Source organism: Salvelinus sp. IW2-2015, linkage group LG14 (genome assembly GCF_002910315.2).
Source record: "Salvelinus sp. IW2-2015 linkage group LG14, ASM291031v2, whole genome shotgun sequence".
In the NCBI taxonomy this organism is placed as follows: Eukaryota; Metazoa; Chordata; class Actinopteri; order Salmoniformes; family Salmonidae; genus Salvelinus; species Salvelinus sp. IW2-2015.
Genome location: NC_036854.1, coordinates 32,873,601 through 32,899,619, shown reverse-complemented (window position 1 = coordinate 32,899,619; position 26,019 = coordinate 32,873,601). Strand labels below are relative to the sequence as shown.

General features: G+C 43.0%; 1 protein-coding gene across 1 annotated transcript in view; it reads left to right on the top strand.

Annotated features, from left to right (window-relative positions):
* cntnap2a (contactin associated protein 2a) overlaps window positions 1-10,485 on the top strand; it is a 116,589-nt gene extending 106,104 nt beyond the window's left edge. The window contains 4 exon segments of the mRNA XM_070446807.1: window positions 6,713-6,943; window positions 6,946-6,990; window positions 7,743-7,814; window positions 8,091-10,485. Of these exon segments, the coding sequence (XP_070302908.1) occupies window positions 6,713-6,943; window positions 6,946-6,990; window positions 7,743-7,814; window positions 8,091-8,293 (551 nt within the window). The 3' untranslated portion in view covers window positions 8,294-10,485.
* The last annotated feature ends 15,534 nt before the right edge of the window (window positions 10,486-26,019 follow it).

The window sequence follows — 26,019 nt, the reverse complement described above, 5'->3', positions numbered from 1 at the left end:
TCAAGCATCGTCTATACTAGTACAGTCAAAAGGTTTGGACACCCACTCATTCAAGGCGTTTTTCTGTGTGTGTGTGTGTGTGTGTGTGTGTGTGTGTGTGTGTGTGTGTGTGTGTGTGGATGAGGTCACAATCTGCTTTTTTGCCTTTTTTTCTCATATCCTCCTGTGGATCTGTCTATGGCTAGTACACTATGGATTCCTGATCCATATCTACAATAATCCAGACACCAGACTTTCCCTTGGCTCTGTGTGTGAATGGGGGTGGGACTGTACTGCACAGTGAGAACACGACAGACACTGCAGAGAGAGAAAACAAGTACATCTGAGGAACAAGGCTAGGAGAACCACTCGACTGCAGCAGTGATCTCGGTCAGAGAGAAAAAACTAAACAAAAGGAACCGGGTCTACAAAGATACACTGACTAAAAGTCTGACAGGTAATGTTACCTTCATCTACAAGAAAAATAGAAGTGTTTGTGTGTGTGTGTGTGTGTGCACGCATATACGTGCTTGAGAGAGAGAGAGACATTTTCTCATTTGATTGAATTAATTTAATTTCAATTGGGTTTGATTGAAATGTGTTTTTGAATGTTATTTTATTAGTCTTGTAATTCCCTCGTTGGTATTGTTTGCCATTTATTTTCGTCATGTTACAGTATAGTGTATGGCTGGGTTAGGATCTTCTGTGGTGGGAGTTCTGTATGCCTTATATTGACAGTGTGTGCCCATGTGTGTATTTATAAGGAAGTTGAAGTCAGACTAGCATGTAGGCTTTCTGCATTGAAGAAGACGTTGTTGTTGTTGTATATGGGTGACATGTGTGTGTGTGTCCGTGTGTTTGCGTGCGTGCGAGCGTGTCCTTGCATGTTCCCAGGGGTGTGTAAGTTGTGTGTGTGTGTAGGCAGGTAGACTGCAGTAGGAGCGCATTACAAGGACAGGTGCAGTTACCACCTCCTAGACAGTACATTCATCCATCTCTCTCTCCTCTCTTTAGCCTTCTCTCTTTTCCCCTTTCTCTCCGTTTCTCTCTCTCTCCCTGATCAGTGTGCTTTAGTAGCATCTCTCTGTTCTCTTTGTGGCTGTGTTGTGTCTGTTACACTCTATTGTGTGAGAGCGTGACTGGCTGTGTGCGTGCGTGTGTGTGTTACTCATCAAGGGTTAGTATAGAAAGGAGCTGTGTTCGATTACTCATACTATCTGCACTAACTATATAATTTGTGAGGTGAATTGAGTATATAGTATGCTTATTAGTCATAGTATGGATATAGTTAGTCAAAAGTTCCCGGATGTCGTACTAAATTCACCAAAATATGAAGTATTTTCGTACATTGGGGCCCACAATGCAATTCTTCAGGAAATGGGCGTGGCTTCACATCGTTCGAGATTTGGAGAAAATGGCGGAAAATATGCAGTCAAAGTACAACGAGAGCGGATACGAATTCACTGCTTTAACTAATTATGACGAATGTTAAGAAAATGTTGAGCAATGTAATAAAGTAATGACTTTTCAAATATGGTACCTTACACGTTATATTGGCTGACAATTTGTTAGCTATGCTTTCCTTACGAACCACATAGCATATCATTACAGCAGTATATACCGGTATGTTGTTAGCTAGCTACCTAACGTTAGTTGGCTACTTATACATCAAACTTGCCAGTATATTAACTATATGATATCTAACTACAGTAACTACCCAGCATTTGTTGACTTGATTATTCTCGGTCATTCTTAGCTCAGCTAAATGGTATAGTCGTTGTGCGTTCTCAATGGACATTCGGGTGCTTTCGTAAATTAGCTCTGGCTATCTATGTGACGCTCGTCTGAAGAAGAGGACCAAAGCGCAGCGTGGTACGTGTTTATGATTATTTATTCAAACTGAACACTGAAACAAAATAACAAAGTGGAACAAAACGAAACAGTTCTGTCTGGTACAAACACAAAACAGAAAACAACTACCCACAAAACACAGGTGGGAAAAAGCTGCCTAAGTATGATTCTCAATCAGAGACAACGATAGACAGCTGCCTCTGATTGAGAACCACACCCAGCCAAACACAAAGAAATAGAAAACATAGAAATAAAGAAACTAGAATGCCCACCCTAGTCACACCCTGGCCTAACCAAAATAGAGAATAAAAGCCTCTCTATGGCCAGGGCGTGACAATCTACTCCGATTTCAGAGCACTCTGGTCTGTGTACCAGAGCGCAGAATAATGAATTTACAAGCGCTCAACACCCCCCAGTGTCAGTAAACATTGGCAAAAAAGCGTAATTAAATTGTTGCCAGCAGCACAGTTACAGTCACCAACGCTCTGGATAACATGAAAACTGCCTAACCAGCTCTGCTAAGGCATGTAAAATGGTCAGAGTGGTCTCATTTGTGTCTGGAAGTAGCTAGCTAGCAAGCTAGCCAACGTTAGCTTGGSTACTTGACTGCCGTTAGAACGCTCAAATCAACCCTACTCCCTGGCCCGAGCGTCCAGTGTGCGCTCCGAGAGCGAAACACTCTGAATTTACAAACGGACAATCTGACAATGCTCTGAATGTATGAGCGTACTCTGGCACTCCAGATTGAATTTAAGAACACACACAAAGTCGTAAAATGTCTAACTAGTCATTTGTTATGCTAACTAGCTAGCAAGAGGTTACATAGCAACAGCATCAAGTTCCGGTAGACAGGCTGAGAGCTAGTACACTCAACTGGAAACATACTGTTTGTTTTCAGTATACTAAAATGAACTAATAGAAAATATTATGTAGTATATACTCATTAAGTATGTAGTATACCGTATGTTAGTATGGGTATACGAACACAGCTAGGGTCATTTTGTTTCTCATTATTACCAATCCTCCTTTTAGTCTCTCTCTCTCTCCATCCCTCTCATCCCCCTTTTTCTCTTTTTCTCTCGCTCTCTCTTACTCTCTCGTTCTGCCATAAGCTTCCATTTGTTGCCATGGTAACCCTGCTTGATCCTTTCACCCTTTCTCTCCTTTGGTCGTCCCTCCATTTAAGTGCTTCTCTCATCACCCCTTTTCCCCTCTCACTGTCCCTCTCCCCCCCCCCTTTCTATCAACCACTCACATCCCTTTCTCTCCACCTTTGTCCTCCCTCTACCTGTCCTTCTCCTAATCCTCAACCAATCTCTCCCTCCCTCTTACCCCCCTTTCCCCCATCATCCCGCTTTTCTCACCCAATAACAGCTCCGGTCAGCTTTTGTATTCGCAGTACCTCCCAATAAATGTTGATAAATTCTCATTGGACCAAAGGGACCAACCAACTGGTGTGTATCACAAGAGGTTGGTGGCACCTTAATTGGTGAGAACAAGCTCGTGGTAGTGGCTGGAGCGGAATAGCTGGAATGGTATCACATGGTTTCCATGTGTTTGATGCCATTCCATTGGCTCCGTTCCAGTCAGTATTATGAGCCGTCCTCCCCTCAGCAGCCTCCACTGGTGTGTATGATGTAGATCTGATGCATTGTGCTGGTGTCATTACTGAAATAGAACAGTCATCTACATTCAGCCGTAACAGGAGTTACAGGTCGGGGGGAGCTGGAGAGCTAAGCCTAGAGGGGCTGTTAGGAACAGGCTGGTCCACAGGCACAATCATGTTTGTGTCACATTGTAAGAGAATGATTAGCATGGCTCCATCTTTTTGGGCCTCAGCCAACTCCTGTCTGTCTGTCTGTCCAGTACTGTCTGACCATCTGTCCGTCTGTCTGTCCTGTGTCTGTCTGGGCCGTCGTCTGTCTGACCGTCTGTCGTCTGACCGTCTGGCCGTCTGTCCGTCTGTCTGTCTGTCTGTCTGTCTGTCTGTCTGGTCTGTCTGTCTGTCTGTCTGTCTGTCTGTCTGTCTGTCTGTCTGACCCGTCTGTCTGACCGTCTGACCGTGCTGACCGTCTGACCGTCTTGTCTGTCTGTCGGTCTGTCTGTCTGTCTCTGTCTGTCTGTCTGTCTGTCTGTCTGTCTCTGTCTGTCTGTCTTGTCTGTCTGTCTGTCTGGTCTGTCTGTCTTGTTGATTATGCCAAGACAAGCCTGTATGCCAAAGCCTTAATACCTGGGACCAGCCTATTAGTGGACCAGCCTGAGCCTTTAAGTGTTATATCAGTATCTTATTAGTATTCAAGTCCACTTTCTGAGAGATGTGCATATGCTCAGTAATATTGCTCAGAGAGAGAGAGAAGAGAGAGGGTGAACACGTTGTTTAGTAATACAAGCAGATCATGAAAAGAGGGGAATCATACTCATATTCATTGTAATTCATGAGAATTGTATCAGTGCATGCACAGTGCTTATTCTGAGGCAGTGAAGCAACACAGGCACAAGCGAACACACCACACACACACACACACACACACACACACACACACACACACACACACACACACACACACACACACACACACACACACACACACACACACACACTCTGGACAGCCAGTATCTCCATAAGCTTCCTCTCAAGCAGCACGTTATCTCTCCTAAACAAGGTGGGTGTGGGTGTGTGGGTGTGTGGTGTGTGTGGTGTGTGTAGCTCCTTTGACAGGGCCATCAGCAGTGACCTGATATCAAAGCGTTTCTCCACCCATGCACTGCATTGTGGGATTGGAACGGATGACCAAAGGCTCATTAATCTGTCAGCTCTGGACAGTGCCTTAGATCTGAACACACACACACACTCTGATACCTAGCCTGAATCTGTATATCTTGTGTCTGTAGGAGGTCCAGTTACACACACACACACTAAACACACACAAGCTAAACACACACACACTAAACACACACACGCTAAACACACACACACTAAACACAGACAGCACATTCTGATACCTAGCCTGAATCTATCAAACATGATCACCGCAGAGAGAAATCTTGGGTCTGTAGGAGATCCAGTTACACAGAGACACAAACACATGCACAGACACTCAATATTCTGTGTGTTTGAGGTTGTTAGTCTGTTTTTCTGCTGCATTTTCCCCCCCTCTGTGTTAACGTTGTGTTTGAACCTCCTCCATTCTTTGAAGCCTGAGGAGGAGGAGTGGAACGAGAGACAGAGAGAGAGAGAAAGTAATGACAATACATTTGATCTTTTGAATACTTTTCAAAAAACTCAAAGCTCTCCACCGGCGGATACACAACAAAATAATAGAAATATAAAGCGAGAGAAAGCAAGGAAGAGAAGGGGGGGATTAAAGATGAAAAGAGAGAGACAGAGACGGGAGAGAGAAAGAGAAGATGAAAGAACCAGGGAGGTGGAGAAAGATAGTAGAAAAGTGTGAAGGGAGTTTGTGTGTTATTGTAATGTTATCAGTTTTCCCTGACTGACCATAAAAGCTCCTGACCCTATTCTACAGACTCTAACTTGGGTCCTGTGTTTTTCCTGTTCAGGTTGTGTGGCCAAAGGGCCCTACAGTACATGTACACAGTATAAGCCCATGTAAGGTAGTGTATACACTTCTTACTATGATATTATTAATGAGCCCCAGTCCAGTTATTGGACGAAATGGTCCTCTAAGAACTGACTTATGAGTTATTTTAGTAATAATTCTTAATTCTTTGAGAATCAATTTGAGCTTTTTACCAGAATAACAAGACAAACACAAGTTCTTTATACAATCAACATTTAATAACGCTAATCACAATATTTACAAACATAATGAGAGTGATCATGTAGAATGAAATAGAATGAAAGACGAGAAGAGAGACCTCAGTGAGTGTGAATATTAAGAGTGTTATACTCAAGTCTTTGATCCTTGGCTAGGCCACATCGAGGAGAACAAAGGAGAAGAGATAGCCTTGTATTCTCTGGTCCTGAGTGGATTCCTTGATCTTGTTGCCTGCTGATGGCTGTGTGTCCTTTCTTGTTGCTCTTTTCCTCTCCTCTGAGTTGGGTGGTTCCTTGGACTACTCCTTTGGCTTGTGTCCCTTGTTGCTCTGTTTTTTGGATATAACGTGTCTTCTTCTTTCCTTGAAGAAGGTGTGTTTAAAGGTTCAGGCTACACTAGCTCTTAAGTCTTATGTTTCCTTCTGAGAATATGTTGTGTATGGGCTCTTCTGTCCCAATTAACATACTGAATAGGTACTACTTTCCAAAAAAGGTACTGCAAACCAACTATTGTCTGTCTGTCTGTCTCTCTTCCTCCCCTTCTTTCCTGTCTCTAACAGCAGGGAAGATTAGTCATTGCAACTGATTTAAAAACCTGCTCACACATTCTAATGAGTGTGTGTGTGTGTGTGTGTGTGTGTGTGTGTGTGTGTGTGTGTGTGTGTGTGTGTGGTGTTGTGTGTGTGTGTGTGTGTGTGGTGTGTGTGTGTGTGTGTGTGTGTGTGTGTGTGTGTGTGTGTGTGTGTGTGTGTGTGTGTGTGTGTGTGTGTGTGTGTGTGTGTGTGTGTGTGTGTGTGTGTTGTATCCATGGTGGTGATGTCTTGATGATTTCCCTGTAAATGTGCTGATGCAGTGTTCTGATAGCTGGTAGGAGGAAAGTGCTGTGGCCAGTGGCTTACTGTACACTCTGCTGCAGTTGGTTTGCTGGAAAATTAAGTGCTGATTATGTACATTTCCTTCCTCTCCTTCTCATTTTCTCAGCCTTCTGCTTGGACTATTAATACTGGGTGCTGCCTTAAAGTTTTGTATTGTATAATACAATCTTGTTCAAACTCAAACCACTGTCTGCCTCTCGCTCTGTTCTCCCTCTCTTTCTCTCCTCAGAGACCGGAGTGATAGACCCAGCGCTTATAGAGCGTTATAACACTCCAGGGTTCATAGGCTGTCTGTCACGCGTCCAGTTCAACGGAGTCACACCCCTGAAAACAGCCCTAAGAAACCTTGTAGCAGACAGACCGATAGACAGACATCCAGACAAACCGACAGACAGACAGTCTGTGCCAGTGTCCTACCAGGGTAAGCTGGTAGAATCTAAATGTGGAGCCTCGCCTCTCACCATCCACCAATGTCTGCTGCCACCGATCCTTGGCGCCTGGACTCAGGTACGATACCCACACACACATACAAACATTTCTACAGTTAAAGCAGGTACACAACACCACACACACATTCTCATATTGGGGTGCTGCAGTCTTCCTTGTGATCCAGTGGAATGGTTTTCTGTCTCTGTCTCTGGTCGATCACATCTATTGATCAGGAGCCAGAAGCAAACTGACAGAGCAGATTCATCAGTCTCATGGTCTCTTCTTACCTTCCTTCTCTTCGTCTCTCTTCTCTCGCTGTGTGTGTGTGTCTCTCTCTCTCTCTCTCTCTCTCTCTCGCTCTCTCCTCTCTCTCTCTCTCTCTTCTCTCTCTCTCTCTCTCTCTCTCCTTCTCCTCTCTCTCTCTCTCTCTCTCTCTCTCTCTCTCTCTCTCCTCTCTCTCTCTCTCTCTCTCTCTCCTCTCTCTCTCTCCAGATTTCTGTTGCCCCTCAGACTTTCTCATCCACCCACTCTCTCTTGCCTTTCTCCAATCCCTGTCATCTCTCTTTCTCTTTCTTTCTCTCTCTATTCTCCCTCTCTCTRTCTCGCTCTCTCTCTCCACTCATCTACCTGACAGATTTCTCCATCAGGAGGGATAAAAGCCAATTAGTGGGAGACTGGACAGCTTGGCCTGGTGTGGATTCATTAAAGTTGAATGGAAGACAGTGGTGTGTGCATGTGTATGCACGTGCACGTGTGTGCATGTCTGTGCGTGTGTATGTGTGTGTGTATGGCTGATGTGATCTGTATTTCCTGTCTCTGTGTGTCTCCAGGTGCAGAGTTCCCATTTAATGAAGAGAGAGTGATCCCAGATGGAGTCAACAGGAACTCAGCCATTATAGGAGGTATGTTCAGCATATTCACATATCTGTTATCTTTAAAGAGGTGTACCACAGAGACATGACTCTCTGCCAGGTCCAGATGTGATCTTGATCTATTGGTATTCAGTTGCCTCCGCTGCAGATAAGTGTCTCCAAATGTGTCTCCCATACATGATGTCAACAAATATATTACAAATTTGCTTCTATAAATTGGTTCTCTAACCTCAACTGGCCATATCAATATTCTTTCTTATAAAATGACATGTACTTCTAAAAGTACTTCTATACCTCCGCCCCCAGGTATCATTGCCGTGGTGATCTTCACCATCCTGTGCACGCTGGCGTTCCTGATTCGCTACATGTTCCGTCACAAGGGCTCCTACCACACCAATGAGTCGAAAGCGGCGGAGCCAGCCAGTGGCGAATCAGCTGACACCACCATCATCGGCACCGACCCCAACCCAGAGACCATCGACGAATCAAAGAAAGAGTGGTTCATCTAACTGCCAATAGAAAGACAGAGAGAGAGAAGGGGTGGCTGTGTATCTAACCAACAACCACATGAGAAATGGAGAGTGGGAGGTTCATTTATTGACCAATCACAGGAGAGATGGAAAGAAATGTCATCCAATAGTGTACCTACTGAATGGAGGAGGGGGTGGAAGTGGGTAAAGAATGGTGTACAGAAATCAGATTTTTTTTCATAAAAGCAGAAGAAAGAAGAGAGTCTATTGGAACGTTGCGTTGAGAGACTAAATCTGTACATAGTAACTGATGAGTCCTTCTTTGTATTGTATTTGGGAGTTGTCAGGAGTCCTTTGAATACATAATAGATAGACAGATCTGGATCAAATACATATCTCAAGTACATTAAAATGCCATTGATTCAGCTTGGAGTTTGCACTTTTGGGACTATTCTGTTGTCTCCATTGTACCAAACTACTTTTGGGACTATTCTGTTGTCTCCATTGTACCAAACTAAATCAAACTCAATTAGCACAGCTCAAGTTATTTGACTTATGTATTTGACCTCTGTATATTAATAATAATAACCACTGGATCATACACTGGCACAGACTTGTTTGTTTTTTAAAGGGGCAATCAGGAGTTGCTACATCCATTTTTGGACTTATAKATTCATTATATGTACCCATTCATTCTTGAAGAATGTAACTTATAAATGTCTCATGAGCTTAGTTCAACTGTCATACCCAATCAGAACCTGAAATATAAGCTTGTTTTACTCCAATGTTTGAAAGCAAAGTAGATGTAAACAAACACTATATAGCCTCAAAACATGATTATATCTATAATGTTGATATCATGGATGGTCAGTCCTTGCATCCATAGCTCTGTCTATGAATTTGAGAGTTTCTCCAGCCCCATCCCTCAGCTTTTTACGGAAACAGGCAGGGGACACTCTGTTTTTATTTCTACTGCTGATTGCCGCTTTAAACTGAGATCTGACAGATTATATTAAATCATCTGTTTCTAAGTTTAACATTTCTGTTGGTCACGCTTACATGTTCATTTTCCATATGCACTCCACAAACCAGTCCATCCATGTGTTATTACAGAAACATGGATGTCAAAAGTCATGCTGTAAATAGGTTTTATTTATAAATATATTTTATTTATATTTGAATATGTTTATTTATTCAGCGACATTGGTACTCTACATTTACAAGACATTTCAGATAGTATATGTAATATACATAGCATAGCACATGTATGAGAGAGAAGTTTACTTTAATTTAATTATGACATTAGATTGTATCAACGAGAATTCCTTCTCATCAATGACTGGAGAGGAATGTCTCAAAGCTTGATGGGGAAAACATGGAGGAACCATYGATAAACACTCTGCACGGCAGATAGCTTTCTTTCCTTCCTGTCAGTGAACTTTTGAACTCTGGAACTTTCAGTGTGTATTCTGTTGCCAAACACTTCAGTCTTATGTTCTCATGTTTGTTTTCCAAGATTGATCAATTCGATCGCTCATGAAACTTGTAATACTGAGAGTTTGTCTCGTGAGACCCAATGAGAATGAGAGAAGGCTAGACATCTTACCTTATGTTGAAAGTGTTGTGTTTGTGTGTAGACAGGGTGGCATAGAGGGGTGTAGCCTACGTTCCATAGGACAAGGCTTTGTGGTAGAGCGTGAGGGTTCGAGGCTTGGTCGTACAGTGTTTAATGGTTTAACCCACTGTGCCTTCAGGAGTTGGCCACTATCCTTCCTCTTGGTGACACAACACGGTTACACCGTAGTGGTAGAGACAGACCCATGTCAGCGCCAGTCATTTTCTTTCTTTCTTTATTTAGACATGTACACATTTTTTATATTCATATTTATTTATCATGTCTATCAGTCGTTCCGAATGTTTACTTCATACCGGTGTTACCCGGATACAGTGTGATGATGTATTGACTGCCATTTTTGTAGCTTGTTGTCATGGTTCATTTTTCTGTTCTTTTTTTCTGTATTGCTTTATAAAATGTTGTGAAATGTTTATATATCGTCTCGGAAAATTCCACACTAAGGACACCATAACCCACACAGAGAAGACGGAGACTGTCTGTTGGTGGGTTTAGCCATCTAATGTTCGTTGTCATGCCACATCTAGCCACCAGGCTACTGTCAGTCATCTCAGTCTTGCTTTCAGCTCTGTACAGTTCAATAAAGACAGTATTTACATCCAGGGCTACCGTGTATTCATCTGGTGGGGACCTTGTCAATGATGGCACAATATAGTATATGTGTTTGTCAGAGAGAAACTGTTTGAGGGAGGGAGGGGGGTGAGAGAGAGAGAGAGAGAGAGAGAGAAAATGTTTGAGGGACGGAGGGGTGAGAGAGGGAGAATGCTGAGTCATCATTTTACAGGTTTGTTAATAAGTAAAGTAGGTCAGATATGAAACAACAGTTTTTCTCCTGACTTCATCTGCAGTTAAGTAGGCAACATTATTCAGATTATGTCCTCCATATTAACATACATCTATTTGGGTCCAACATTTTCAGAGTACAGTGGTTTTCCCTTTGAACTTGTAAGCTATTTCTATGAGTTAGGTAGCAGCTATCGCCTAACTATTTGTCATAACCATTATAAATATTCTTACAGTACCATTTACTGGTTTAGTAAAAATTTAATGTACAAGGAACAGTGAACAGGTTTCTCTCTATTCCACTCTGGTCGTGTTCAGATATGGAGCTGGTATGACCGAGCCAAACGATTTACTCTTTAGTCTAGATTCAGATTAAGCATAAAACTTACCGTATGCTTCCCAGTCAAAACAGTTTGCGCTAATATTATGACGACATTTTGTGATTATAACTGTTTTGTTTTGGTGTTCAGCAGGGTTTTTTCAGCTCCTCGTGCATGCAACATTTTTGCTTGAGGCAAGTCATAGTTCGGTAGCCAAAGTCTACGCCCCTTCGTTGGTCATTGGTCAACGGTACTACTCTTAGAAGGAGTGGGAACATGAAAAGATGACTAGTATTCATGCACATTTCTTCACTTGAGAAATTCTACATCAATCCTAGTTAAATGTAAAATTACGCGACTAAGACTTCTTAGGCAAAAACGTCAAAATGAATGATAGATTTCGTGATTTATCTTAGATTAATTCAGGAGAAACACTCTTTTCATGGCAATTCGATACGGAAGGGACTTTTTTGTAGCAGGTTAGGGGAACGTACACAGCAGGATAATTAACTTGACAGGTTAAGGGTAGGAAAATGGTTAYGGTTAGCTAAAATGCTCTCCTAGTCTGCTACGAATATCACTTGGTAACGAAGTGGCGTGAAAAGACTGTGTCCCGTTAATTCTGACTATTTTGAGGCTATGTTGCTATTGTGGCTCAAGAGGGACAAACAACAGTAATATTGCTGATTTTTTCAAGCAAAAGTCTTTAGGGAATATGCTCTTAGCCTAGTCGAGTTATGCTAGGGGCAAACCGAACCAGACACATTTAACCGGCTTTAACGAGGATAGCAGACACCCGCATAGCTGATATTTCGGAGGTGGAACTAAGTTGGAGCTGTCAAGTTGATGAGCAGCTGCTCTTCATCATTGTCACAAAGCCACACCCATCCTACTCATGTGTTATATGGAAATAATGACGCTCAAATTGACAATCATTAAACAAAATAATTTGGATTTCTATCAGCCTAATCAAGGTGTAGATTACAGCTCACATTCCAGTGTTCGAATTTGTAAACAAGGCTGCATGGGATTTCTCTTAATGTGACTCCGTGCTGCCAATGGCAATGTCCAATTTAGGTACAGGCCTAATGACAGGAGCTGCTTGTGCATTTGACAGCTCTAAAGTTGCCGCATATTAGGTTCGGTTTGCAGAACCCAGCTAGGGAAAGTGAACGTTTGTGCTTCGCATACTCCCTTAAAGACCATTGCTTGAAAAACTAGAAAAAAATGGCAATATCACTGTTCCTCCCTCTTGAGACACCGTAGCAACCACATATCCAGAACACATTTCCTCAAAATAGTCCGAATTCATCTAGATCAGTGGTTCCAAAACCTTTTATAGTCCCGTACCCCTTCAAACATTCAACCTCTAGCTGCGTACCCCCTTTAGCACCAGGGTCAGCGCACTCTCAAATGTTGTTTTTTGCCATCATTGTAAGCCTGCCACACAAACACTATACGATACATTTATTAAACATAAGAATTAGTGTGAGTTTTTGTCACAAAGTTTATTTGTCACGTGCGCCAAATACAACAGGTGAAGACCTTACAGTGAAATGCTTACTTACAGGCTCTAACCAACAGTGCAAAAAAGGTATTAGGTAAACAATAGGTAAGTAAAGAAATAAAAACAACAGTAGAAAGACAGTGAAAAATAACAGTAGCGAGGCTATATACAGTAGCGAGGCTATAACAGTAGTGAGGCTATATACAGGCGCCGGTTATCTCAGGCTGATTGAGGTAGTATGCACATGTAGATATGGTTAAAGTGACGATGCATATATGATAAACAGAGAGTAGCAGTAGTGTAAAAGGGGGGTTGGCAGGTGGTGGGACACAATGCAGATAGCCCGGTTAGCAAGGACCAGGGCACAAATAATAATATAATAATCAATAATTTTGCTCTTTATTTAGCCATATTACATATAAAACCTTATTTGTTCATCGAAAATGGTGAATAACTCACCACAGGTTAATGAGAAGGGTGTGTTTGAAAGGATGTACATAACTCTTCAGTGTTGGGTTGTATTGGAGAGAGTCTCAGTCTTAAATCATTTTCCACACACAYTCTGTGCCTGTATTTKGTTTTCATGCTATTGAGGGCCGAGAATCCACTCTCACATAGGTACGTGGTTGCAAAGGGCATCAGTGTCTTAAAAAAACGTGTCAATACTTTGCCCCTTGATAACCAGTGCACTTCTGTATGTTGTAAAAGCGTTACATGGTCGCTGCCCATATCATTGCATAATGCAGAAAACGCTACGTTTGGCTACATACGGACCGTTAGTGGATTTCCCGCGAGAGAGTAACGGTTAATGTGATTGGATGTTAATTATTTGACTAGGCTACCTGTATTTGACATTGTGTTGTTATTTCGCTAGATGGTTTAATTTTGTTTTTGGCAGTGACACGAGGCCACTCAGGCACGAAAACAACCTCACCCAAATGTATAGCCCCGTTGGAAAATATAAATGAGCTGTTTGAAAACGTGAAGAAAAAAATACATTGTGAATTACATTTTTATTTGGCGTACCCACGAAGGCATTGCGCGTACCCCTCTAGTTTGGGAATACCTGATCTAGATAAATCAAGAAATCTGTCATTCATTTTGACAGTTTTGCAGGGGATGTCTTAGTCACACAATTTTACACCTAATTAAGATGTTTGGTGCAGTATTTCCCAATTGAAAAAATGTGCATGAAAACTAGTCATCTCTCATTGAATGACAACAAACACTTCATAGAGTACCACAGTATTAGTCATAACACCCATAAGACCTAGCAGTCAAACAGGGAAATGGTTCCAATAATTTCCCCACCATTCATTTTTCCCATAGGGGTTTTTAGAAACACCTAAAATAAGGTCTGTGTTTCATGATTACCATGTAAATCTCTAGGACAAGGTGACTTCCAGATCATCTCTCAGAGTCTGGGGTGTTCTGCTGTCTGCACAGGGAGAAACTCCAACTCTTCTGTCTGGAGGATAAACACCCCTCTTTTTGATGTGTCAGACCTCCAAACAACACAAAAACCTTGACTACTGCGCCATAGATTAAGCTGTACAGTCCTCAAACTCAAKTCTGGACCTCAAAGCCATGTCCACTGCTTGTTTTCATGGTTCCCTTCTAACCAGAGAAAGATTTAGGCCTGGCACACAAGGTGGGTCTAATTAATTATCAGGTTGAAAAGCAAACTAGCAGGCTCTGGACCTTGTGGGGCACATCTGTCAAACTTATTCCATGGAGGGCCGAGTGTCTGTGGCTTTTTTCTCAACCATGTACTTGATTGATGAATTAAGGTCACTAATTAGTAAGGAACTCCCCTCACCTGGTAGCCTAGGTCTTAATTGATAGGAAAAAACTAAAACCAGCAGACAATAAGCCCTCCATGGAATGAGTTGACACCCCTGATCTACAGGTTCACAAGGTACTCAATTTATTTATTTATTTGTATTATATAAACCTTTGTTATTCCATTAAAATGTATAGACATGTAAAATAAATTATTGTATCAAAGAGAACAAGACTTAAAACAAGCCCTGTTCTATTTGACTTGTCAATTCCTGTTAATCCAGTGACTATCCGGTATCAGAAATGTTCTCCCTCCAATAGGAAGTGCTCCAAACTGCCATGAAGCCCTTACTGGACTTAAATAGCCTTAAACTATCATTTGATCAAACAACAGAGCACATTAAGGTAAGAACGCTACTTCAGTATCTGTCAGAGAATGCAACAGTTTTGAGCAAATGTCTTTGACCCTGTATGAATTTCTGAGGCATGATTCCGTCTCCAGAGCCAGGCCCAGCACACAGAAACAGGAAGAGCTTGAGAAGCAGAAACAGTTGCTTCTCTCAGAGAAGCAGGTTCTACGAGAGGACGAGGCCAGGATAGCTTCTCTGAGAGAGGACAAGGAGCAGAAGAGTCAGATGATGAACAGATGATTGAGGAAATGTGCAGAGAGATATCATCACTTTGAAACACACTCAGTGTCTTAGGGGAGGAGCAGACGTGACTGAAACACACTCAGTGTCTTAGGGGAGGAGCAGACGTGACTGAAACACACTCAGTGTCTTAGGGAGGAGCAGACGTGACTGAAACACACTCAGTGTCTTAGGGGAGGAGAGACGTGACTGAAACACACTCAGTGTCTTAGGGAGGAGCAGACGTGACTGAAACACACTCAGTGTCTTAGGGGAGGAGCAGACGTGACGAAACACACTCAGTGTCTTAGGGGAGGAGCAGACGTGACTGAAACACACTCAGTGTCTTAGGGGAGGAGCAGACGTGACTGAAACACACTCAGTGTCTTAGGGGAGGAGCAGACGTGACTGAAACACACTCAGTGTCTTAGGGGAGAGCAGACGTGACTGAAAACACTCAGTGTCTTAGGGGAGGAGCAGACGTGACTGAAACAGCAGGAAGGATTACGGGTGCAAGGCGTTAGGTCATTCTTTCGGAAGATGGGGCGAAGCCGGGGTTCCATGTGGTGGGAAGCGTGGTAGCAGTCAATCGAAAATTAGTAGTGGACTCAAACTAAATATACTAGTGGAAAAGGATGGAAACATGGAATCCGACAGTGAAAGTGATAAGGATTCTAATGGAAGTATATTTCCAGGCGTGGGGTCAATGAGGAGAAGGAAGAAAGTAGGTTACGAGTTAGAACCTGATGAAGCTAGTGACAACGAGGGAGATGGTGTGTCGAGGAAGAGTGGCGTTGAGTACAGACAGAATGTGCTATACTCCAGTAGTTCTGGAGGTGAATTGGAAGAGAGTGAGGATGAATTACCTGAGGTGGGAGGTGTGGTGAAGACCTCAGGGCTCGAGCCTCGCACCGATGGTCATGAAAAAGATTAATCTGGTCCAGTAGGCGTGACATTTTTGGAGAAGGTGGACCCCTGCCTTTTGGCTGACCCATATGTGGTTTCAGGTTGGGTGAAAAAGGAGTTAAGGTAACCCGAAGTCGACTTTTTTGTGTTTCTGCTCTCAGGAATAGGGCACCATTGAAAGGAGTGATTACTGGGGTAGCGGTAAGGGTGGAGGTGGATCAACTGAAGTTGAAGATTCCCGGTGTCTGTGATGCCCGCTGTTTGGTGCGACACAGACTTGATGGTGAGCGTGATGAAACAGAGTCCCTGTCTGTCCTTTGAGTTTTGAGGCTGAGTCGTTACCTGATAAAGTAAATGTTAGGATATATCAGTTATCCCGTAAGAGCTATTGTGCCGAATCCACTACCGTGTTTCAAGTGCCAAGCTTGTGGTCATGTTGCAGCAGCGTGTAGGAGGGAGATTCCTAGATGGGAGATGTGTGCAGGAGGGCATGGGACAAAGGAATGTGTAGTATCGGTGAACGAAGCGGTACCCAAGTCAGAATGTTCTCTGCTACAACATGGCAAGCGATACCAATGCACCAAGTCTGGAACCAACAAGACCRTAAACAGCTTCTACCCCCAAGCCATAAGACTACTAAATAGTTAGTTAAATAGTTAACCAATAGCTACCCGGAATATCTACATTGACCCTTTTTGCACTAACTGTTTTGACTCATCACATATGCTGCTGTTACTGTTAATTATCTATCCCATTGCCTAGTTACTTTATCCCTACCTATATGTACATATCTACCTCAATTAGCTTGTACCACTACACATTGACTCTGTACTGGTACCCTGTGTATATAGCCTCATTATCGTTACTCCTGGTGTATTTATTCCTTGTTACCATTTTTCTACTATTTCAACAACAACAACAAAAATCTGCATTGTTGGGAAGGGCCCGTAAGTAAGCATTTTTCTGTTAGTCTACACCTGTTGTTTACGAACCACGTGACAAATAACATTTGATTTTATGTGTTAAGAGTAGGGGTGCCCATGTTGCTGGGGATCAGAGGTGTCCGGTGCAAGAGGCATGTTGATGTTGCCAGGGTCAGAGTTTTACAAAAGGTGTCATGTGCCGAGGCAGTGAAGAAAGTAGAGGAAGAGGGGTGAGGGATCCTAAGAGGCTCCCGGTGAGTAGTAGACGTTTGCCAGTACAGAGTGATAGGACTAATGAGATGTGCTTCAGTAAGGTTGGCTTTTTAGCGTTCATTGCCATGGTTATCAGCTATAACGCAGGAATGGAATGGAAGTCACAGAAAATAGGTGTTGTGGTGACAGCTGCAGAGAATTACTTGGGATTGCGAGATTTTACTGCAGAAGAGTTACAGGGTGTGTTGAATGGTAGTGTCCCATCCTCTCAGGCAGTCAGCCTGGTGTAGGATCAGATAGGGTCAAAATAGTGGAATGGGGTGGTGGGTTTTTAATGAGTGGAGGATTAGATAGGGTCAAAATAGTGGAATGGGGTGGTGGGTTTAGTGAGTGGAGGATAATAGGGTCAAAATAGTGGAATGGGGTGGTGGTATATTTGAATGAGGGGAGGATTGAGATAGGGGTGTCAAATAGTGGAATGGGGGTGGTGGGTTTTAATGAGTGGAGTTATTATAGGGTCAAAATGTGGAATGGGGTGGTGGGTTTTTAATGAGTGGGGATGGATTAGGGTCAAAATAGTGGAATGGGTGGTGGGTTTTTAATGAGTGGAGGATTAGATAGGGTCAAAATAGTGGAATGGGGTTGGTTTTTAATGAGTGGAGGATTAGATAGGTCAAAATAGTGGATGGGTGTGGGTTTTTATGAGTGGCAGGTTAGTTGGCAGTACTTTTCCTTTTCACATTTTTGTGTCAATAAATATATGGATTTATACTCCAGTCCTTTTGGTGGGGTAATGCACCATTAATAATTACCATCTCCGTTAAACCCATTGAAGAAGAACAGTTACTAGCCAAACAATGAAATCAAGCTGCTGTTCGCCAAAAATCACAGTTAACTTTCTACAGAATTTAAAGGGAAAGGAAAGAGAAAGGGAAAGGGAGATACCTAGTTACGGTAGTTGTACAACTGAATGCATTCAACTGAAATGTGTCTTCCGCATTTAACCCAACCCATTTGAATCAGAGAGGTGCTGGGGATGCCTTAATTGGCATCCACAACTGAACATTATAGTGCGCTCAATACAACTGGAAGCTCCGAATGGGAAGAATTGTTTTGAACAGTCATCCAAATCTGAATTACAAGCTAGGGCATCTTTATAGAGTTCCGACTTTCCGACCTTGAAGATCACTGATGTCCTGATTTGACCTTGTTTTTCCCCAGTTCCCAGTGCTCTTGAAAGCACCAATAGTACTAGTCATTCCAGAGATGGGGTGTGATTAGGATTAACGTCACGGCAGCACATTAAGACTTTCGGTTTTCTTATTTTGCCTTCAAAATAAAGGTATGTGGTAAAATGCTATGTGTATGATATGAATCAATCTTTTTTTGTAGCTTTGCATAGTCATAGTGCATAATGTAAAAATTGTTACAAATTTACAACTAAACAGCAAAAAAGAACGTCCTCTCACTGTCAAATGCATTTATTTTCAGCAACTTCACATGTGTATATATTTGTATGAACATAACAAGATTCAACAACTGAGACATAAACTGAACAAGTTACACAGACATGTGACAACATAAATGGAATAAGTGGTCCTTGAACAAAGGGGAGTCAAATCAAAAAGTAACAGTCAGTATCTGGTGTGGCACCAGCTGCATTAAGTACTGCAGTGCATCTCCTCCTCATGGACTGCACCAGATTTGCAGTTCTTGCTGTGAGATTTTTTTATTTTATTTATTTTCCGTTATTTACCAGGTAAGTTGACTGAGAACACATTCTCATTTGCAGCAACGACCTGGGAATAGTTACGGGAGAGGGGGGGATGATGAGCCAATTGTAAACTGGGATTATTAGGTGACGTGAATGGTTGAGGCCAGATTGGGAATTTAGCCAGGACACCGGGGTTACACCCCTACTCTTTACGATAAGTGCCATGGGATCTTTAATGACCTCAGAGAGTCAGGACACCGTTTAACGTCCCATCCGAAAGACGGCACCCTACACAGAGCAGTGTCCCCAATCACTGCCCTGGGGCATTGGGATCTTTGTTTAGACCAGAGGAAAGAGTGCCTCCTACTGGCCCTCCAACACACTTCCAGCAGCACCTGGTCTCCCATCCAGGACTGACCAGGACCAACCTGCTTAGCTTCAGAAGCAAGCCAGCAGTGGTATGCAGGGTGGTATGCTGCTGGAGATGTTACTCCACTCTTCCACCAAGGCACCTGCAAGTTCCGGATATTTCTGTGGGGAATGGCCCTAGCCCTCACCCTCCGATCACAGGTCCCAGACGTGCTCATTAGGATTGAGATCCGGGCTCTTCGCTGGCATGGCAGAAACACTGACTTCCTGTCTTGCAGGAAATCACGAACAGAAGAGCAGTATGGCTGGTGGCATTGTCATGCGGGAGGTCATGTCAAGATGAGCACGCAGGAAGGGTACCACATGAGGGAGGAGGTGTCTTCCTGCAACGCACAGCGTTGAGATTGCCTGCAATGACAACAAGCTCAGTCCGATGATGCTGTGACAAATCGATCCGCTTCAGAGTACAGGCCTCGGTGTAACGCTCATTCCTTCAACGATAGGAATCCGACCATCACCCCTGGTGAGACAAAACCGAGACTCGTCAGTGAAGAGCACTTTTTGCTAGTCTTGTCTGGTCTAGCGTTGTTGCCGGTGATGTCTGGTGAGGATCTGCCTTACAAAAGGCCTACAAGCCTCAGTCAGCCTTCTCAGCCTATTGCGGACAGTCTGAGCACTGATGGAGGGATTGTGCTGTTCCTGGTGTAATCGGGCAGTTGTTGTTGCCATCCTGTACTGTCCCGCAGGTGTGTGTTCGGATGTACCAATCCTGCGCAGTGTTGTTTGCACATGGTCTGCCACTGCGAGGACGATCAGCTGTACGTCCTGTCTCCCGGCGCTGTCTTAGGCCTCGCACAGTACGGACATTACAATTTATTGTCCTGGCACATCTGCAGTTCTCATGCCTCTTGCAGCATGCCTAAGGCACGTTCACGCAGATGAGCAGGGACCTGGGCATCTTCTTTTGGTGTTTTTTCAGAGTCAGTAGAAAGGCCTCTTTAGTGTCCTAAGTTTGTAAGCTGTTAGTGTCTTAACGACCGTTCCACAGGTGCATGTTAATTAATTGTTTATGGTTCATTGAACGAAGCATGGGAAACAGTGTTTAAACTCTTTACAATGAAGATTTGTGAAGTTATTTGGATTTTTACGAATTATCTTTGAAAGACGCGGTCCTGAAAAAGGGTTGTTGTTTCTTTTTGCTGAGTTTACATTATAAAAAATCTAAACTAAAGAGAATTACTAATTTATATACTGTAGGGTAATGAGTTATTACACTGAACAAAAATATAAACGCAACATGCAACAATTTCATGATTTTTCTGAGTTAAAGTTCATATCAGGAAATTAGTCATTGAAATAAATTCATTAGGCCTAATCTATGGATTTTACATGACTTGAAATAAACAGTATGCATCTGTTGTCACAGATACATACAAAAAAGGTAGGGCGCAGATTAGAAGACCAGTCTGTATCTGGCCACTAGAGGGTGTTCAGTCTGACACTCAGCAACCGCTCACCCACAACGCCAAACACTCTGTCTGCCATCTGCCTGGTACAGTTGAAAGCGGGATTTATCGTGAAGGGCACACTTCTCAAGCGGTGCCAGTGCCATCGAAGGTGAACAACTTTGGCCACAAGAAGTCATTACAACGGCTGAGTCAAGCCCAGATGAGCTTCCCTGGAGATGGTTTCTTCGGTTGTGCAAACCCACAGTTTTCATCAGCTGTCACGCAGGTGAAGAAGCCGGATGTGGAGGTCGCTGGGCTGGTCGTGGTTACATGTGGTCTTCGTTTGAGGCCGGTTGGCGTACTGCCAAATTCCAAAATTATGTTGGAGGCGGCTTATGGATAGATATGAACATTAAATTATCTAGCAACGTCTGGTGACATTCCTGCAGTCAGCATGCCATTTGCACGCTCCCTCAAAATTTGAGATCTTGTGGCATTGTGTTGTGTAACAAACTGCACATTTTAGAGTGGCTTTTATTGTTCCTAGCAAAGGTGCACCTGTGCAATGATCATGCTGTTTAATCAGATTCTTGATATGCCACACATGTCAGGTGGATGAATTATCTATCACATTTTTAGCACAACTTTGAGGAGAAATTTTGAGACTGGTGTATACTTATGTGTTTCTTGGTTCTTACGAGATCCTATCACTGGTTAAATTTATTTCCAGTTTGCTTGAGATGTATTCCTGGATAATTATATGGCCTTGTGGCTTAAGGATTTTATCTAGTAACACACCTCTAGTGCTTTGATTTGATCATGTATTAGTTATCCTAATCTAGTAACACCCTCTAGTGGCTTATAGCCTCATGTATCTTATCCTCAGATCTAGTAAAGCACCTCTTAGTGGCTTATTGTCTCATGTATCTTATCTAGTAAAAACCCTCTAGTGGCTTATTGACTCATGTATCTTATCCTAGTAACACCTCTAGTGGCTTATAACCTTCATGTATCATTTCTTATCTATAGACCCTCTAGTGCTTTATCCTCATGTATCTTATCCTAGTAACACCTCTAGTGGTCTTATACCTCATGTATCTTATCCTAGTAAACCCTCTAGTGGCTTTACAGCTCATGTATTTTATCCTAGTAAGCACCCTCTAGTGGCTTATATCCTATGTATCTATACTAGTAACACCCTCTAGTGGCTTATTGACTCATTATCTTATCTAGTAACCCTCTAGTGGCTTATACTCATGTATCTTATCCTAGTAGCACCCTTAGTGGCTTATATCCTCATGGTATCTTATCCTAGTAAACCTCTAGTGGCTTATAACACATGTATCTTATCTATCTAGTAACACCCTCTAGGGCTTATAACCTCAATGTATCTTATCCTAGTAAACACCCTCTAGTGGCTTATTGATCATGTATCTTATCTAGTAACACCCTCTAGTGGCTATACCTCATGTATTTATCCTAGTAGCACCTCTAGTGGCTTATATCCTCATGTATCTTATCCTAGTCACCCTCTAGTGGCTTATAACCTCATGTATCTTATCCTAGTAACACTCTAGTGGCTTACAGCTCATGTTATTTATCCCTAGTAGCACCTCTAGTGGCTTATATCCCATGTTTCTTATCCTAGTAAACCCCTCTAGTGCTTATTGACTCATGTATCTTATCTAGTACACCCTCTAGTGGGCTTATAACCTCATGTATCTTATCCTTAGTAGCACCTCTAGTGGCTTATATCCTCATGTATTTATCCTAGTAACACTCTAGTGGCTTATAACTCATGTATCTTATCCTAGTAACACCTCTAGTGGATTATAACCTCATGTATCTTATCCTAGAACACCCTCTAGGTGGCTTATTTGACTCATGTATCTTATCCTTAAACCCTCTAGTGGCTTATTGACTCATGTATCTTATCCTAGTAAACCCACCCTCTTAGTGGGTTATAACTCCATGTATCTTATCCTAGTAGCACCTCTAGTGGCTTATACTCATTATTATCCTAGTAACACCTCTAGGCTTATTGCTCATGTATCTTTCTAGTAGCACCTCTTAGTGCTTTTATAAACTCTGTATCTTATCCTAGTAGCACCCTCTAGTGGCTTATATCTCATGTATCTTATCCTAGTAACACCTCTAGTGGCTTATATCTCATGTTCTTATCCTAGTACACACCTCCAGTGGCTTACAGCCTCATGTATCTTATCTAGTAGCACCTCTAGTGCTCATAGCCTCATGTATCTTATCCTAGTAAGCATCCTCTGTGGCTTACAGCTCTGTATTTTATCTGTAGCACCTTAGTGGCTTATATCCTCATGTATCTTATCCTATAAACCTCGTAGTGGCTTATAGGCCTCATGTATCTTATCCTAGTAGCACCCTCTAGTGGCTTATATCCTCATGTATCTATCCTGTAGCACCGTCTAGTGGCTTATAGCTCATGTATCTTATCCTATCCTAGTAGCACCTCTGTGGCTCATAGCTCATGTATCTTATCCTAGTAACACCCTCTAGTGGCTTATAGCCTCATGTATCTTATCCTAGTAGCACCCTCTAGTGGCTTTATCCTGCATGTTATCTTATCCTAGTAGCATCCTCTAGTGGCTTATAGCCTTCATGTATCTTATCTATCCTAGTAGCACCCCTCTAGTGGTTATAGCCTATGTTATCTTATCCTAGTAGCATCCTCTAGTGGCTTATAGCCTCATGTATCTTATCCTATCCTAGTAGCACCCTCTAGTGGCTTATAGCCTCATGTATCTTATCCTAGTAGCACCTCTAGTGGCTTATAGCTCATGTATCTTATCCTAGTAGCACCCTCTAGTGGCTCTATAGCCTCATGTATTTATCCTAGTAGCACCTCTAGGGATAGCCTCATGTATCTTATCCTAGTAGCACCCTCTAGTGGCTCATAGCTAATGTACTTATTCCTAGTAGCACTCTAGTGGCTTATAGCTCATGTATCTTATGCCTATCCTAGTAGCACCCCTAGTGGCTCATAGCCTCATGTATCTTATCCTAGTAGCCACCTCTAGTGGCTATAGCCTCATGTATCTTATCCTAGTAGCATCCTCTAGTGGCTTATAGCCTCATGTATCTTATCCTAGTTCTGTGAACCCATAACACTATGTGCTGAACCCAGCAGTTGTCTTACTATCTTTTGCTAATAAATACAAATTATTTGGTATTTCAGAGTTTGTGACTATTTTCCCCTGCAACATGACATAGCTGCCAATGCACTTCACTACATATGGAATACATATTGGACTGTAGAGGAAAAGGTTTTCTACCTGTCTCAGCAAAAGTGAGGTGGAAAATACTAAATATGTTTAGTTTTGGAGGGGGACTGTGTTGTATGGACTGTTGCTGGCTTTTTACTCCGCCCCCTCCATAGACCCCAATTTAATACACCGTATTGGACAGTCAACTCCATCTCAGCTAAAGCGGGTTGGAAAAGACTCAGTAGGGCAAGTTTGAAAATAAGCTAAGTCATATGAAATGTTGCTGGGCTTTTGCTGTGGTCAAACAGCTTAAAATGGGGTGCTTGTTCACTATGTACGGTTCAAATACCGTGTCATAGAACGCATATATTATGTAAGGGTGGATGGTACAACCCTTATTTGCCCTGGATGGTTGGAGCTGCCTGGCTGGTGTTGGTGAGCAGGAGAGGCAGGAAGCAGAAGATCCAGTGCACGGTTCTTATTTTAAGACTCTTGAAGCAGGTGCAGGTATTTACAACATACAAATCATCCAACAAGATGCTGGAACAGGCTCAAAGTAAATAATAAACTCATAATAAAACTAGTCAAATGACTATAAAGACTGAAGACTCATCTTTTCAGTAGGTCATATGATCGAGTGTAGTCTGGCCCAGGAGTGTGAAGGTGAACGGAAAGGCAACGAACCGCCCTTGCTGTCTCTGCCTGGCCGGTTCCCCTCTCTCCACTGGGATTCTCTGCCTCTAACCCTATTACAGGGGCTGAGTCACTGCCTTACTGTTGCTCTTCCATGCCGTCCCTAGGAGGGGTGCATCACTTGTGTGGGTTGAGTCGCTGACGTGGTCTTCCTGTCTGAGTTGGCGCCCCCCCTTGGGTTGTGTCGTGGCGGAGATCTTTGTGGGCTATACTCGGCCTTGTCTCAGGATGGTAAGTTGGTGCGTTGAAGATATCCCTCTAGTGGTGTGGGGCTGTGCTTTGGCAAGTGGGTGGGGTTATATACTGCCTGTTTGGCCCTGTCCGGGGGTATCATCGGATGGGGCCACAGTGTCTCCTGACCCCTCCTGTCTCAGCCTCCAGTATTTATGCTGCAGTAATTTATGTGTCGGGGGGCTAGGGTCAGTCTGTTATATCTGGAGTATTTTTCCTGTCTTATCCGGTGTCCTGTGTGAATTTAACTATGCTCTCTCTAATTCTCTCTTTAAGTAAAATATATAGTGAAAACAATAGTGGTCCTAAAATGGAGCCTTGAGGAACAACCATAATTTACAGTTGATTTGTAAGAAGACAAACCATCCACAGAAACAAACTGATATCTTTCAGACAGATAAGATCTAAACCAGGCCAGAACTTGACCGTGTAGACCTATTTGGGTTTCCAATCTCTCCAAAAGAATGTGGTGATCGATGGTATCAAAAGTAGCACTAAGGTCTAGGAGCATGAGGACAGATGCAGAGCCTCGGTCTGCCGCCTTTAAAATGTAATTTACCACCTTCAGTGAGTTACTGCGCAACAGCTTTTTCAAAAACTGTTGAGAGGAATTGGAGATTCAATATTAGGCCGATAGTTTTTAATCATTTCTGGGTCAAGGTTTGGCTTTTTCAAGAGAGGCTTTATTACTGCCGATTTTAGTGAGATCCTTGAGATGTTTCTGCAACTTGATTGGAGTCCACCTGTGGTAAATTCAATTGATTGGACATGATTTGGAAAGGCACACACCTGTCTATATAAGGTCCCACAGCTGACATTGTACGTCAGAGCAAAAACCAAACCATGAGGTCGAAGGAATTGTCCGAAGAGCTCAGAGAAAGGATTGTGTTTAGGCACAGATCTGGGGAAGGTCACCAAAAAAATTCTACAGCATTGAACCACCAAGAATTTTCCTAGAGCTGGATGCCCGTTCAAACTGCGCAATCGGGGAAGAAGGGCCTTGGTCAGGGAACCCGATGGTGACTCTGACAGAGCTCTAGAGTTCCTCTGTGGAGATGGGAGAACCTTCCAGAAGGACATCCATCTCTGCAGCACTCCACCAATCAGGCCTTTCTGGCAGAGTGGCCAGATGGAAGCCACTCTTCAGTAAAAGGCACATGACAGCCCACTTGGAGTTTGCCAAAAGGCACCTAAAGACTCTCAGACCATGAGAAACAAGATTCTCTGGTCTGATGAAACCAAGATTGAGCTCTTTTGCCTGAATGCCAAGTGTCGCGTCTGGAGGAAACCTGGCACCATCCCTACGATGAAGCATGGTGGTGGCAGCATCATGTTGTGGGGATGTTTTTCAGTGGCAAGGACTGGGAGAGTAGTC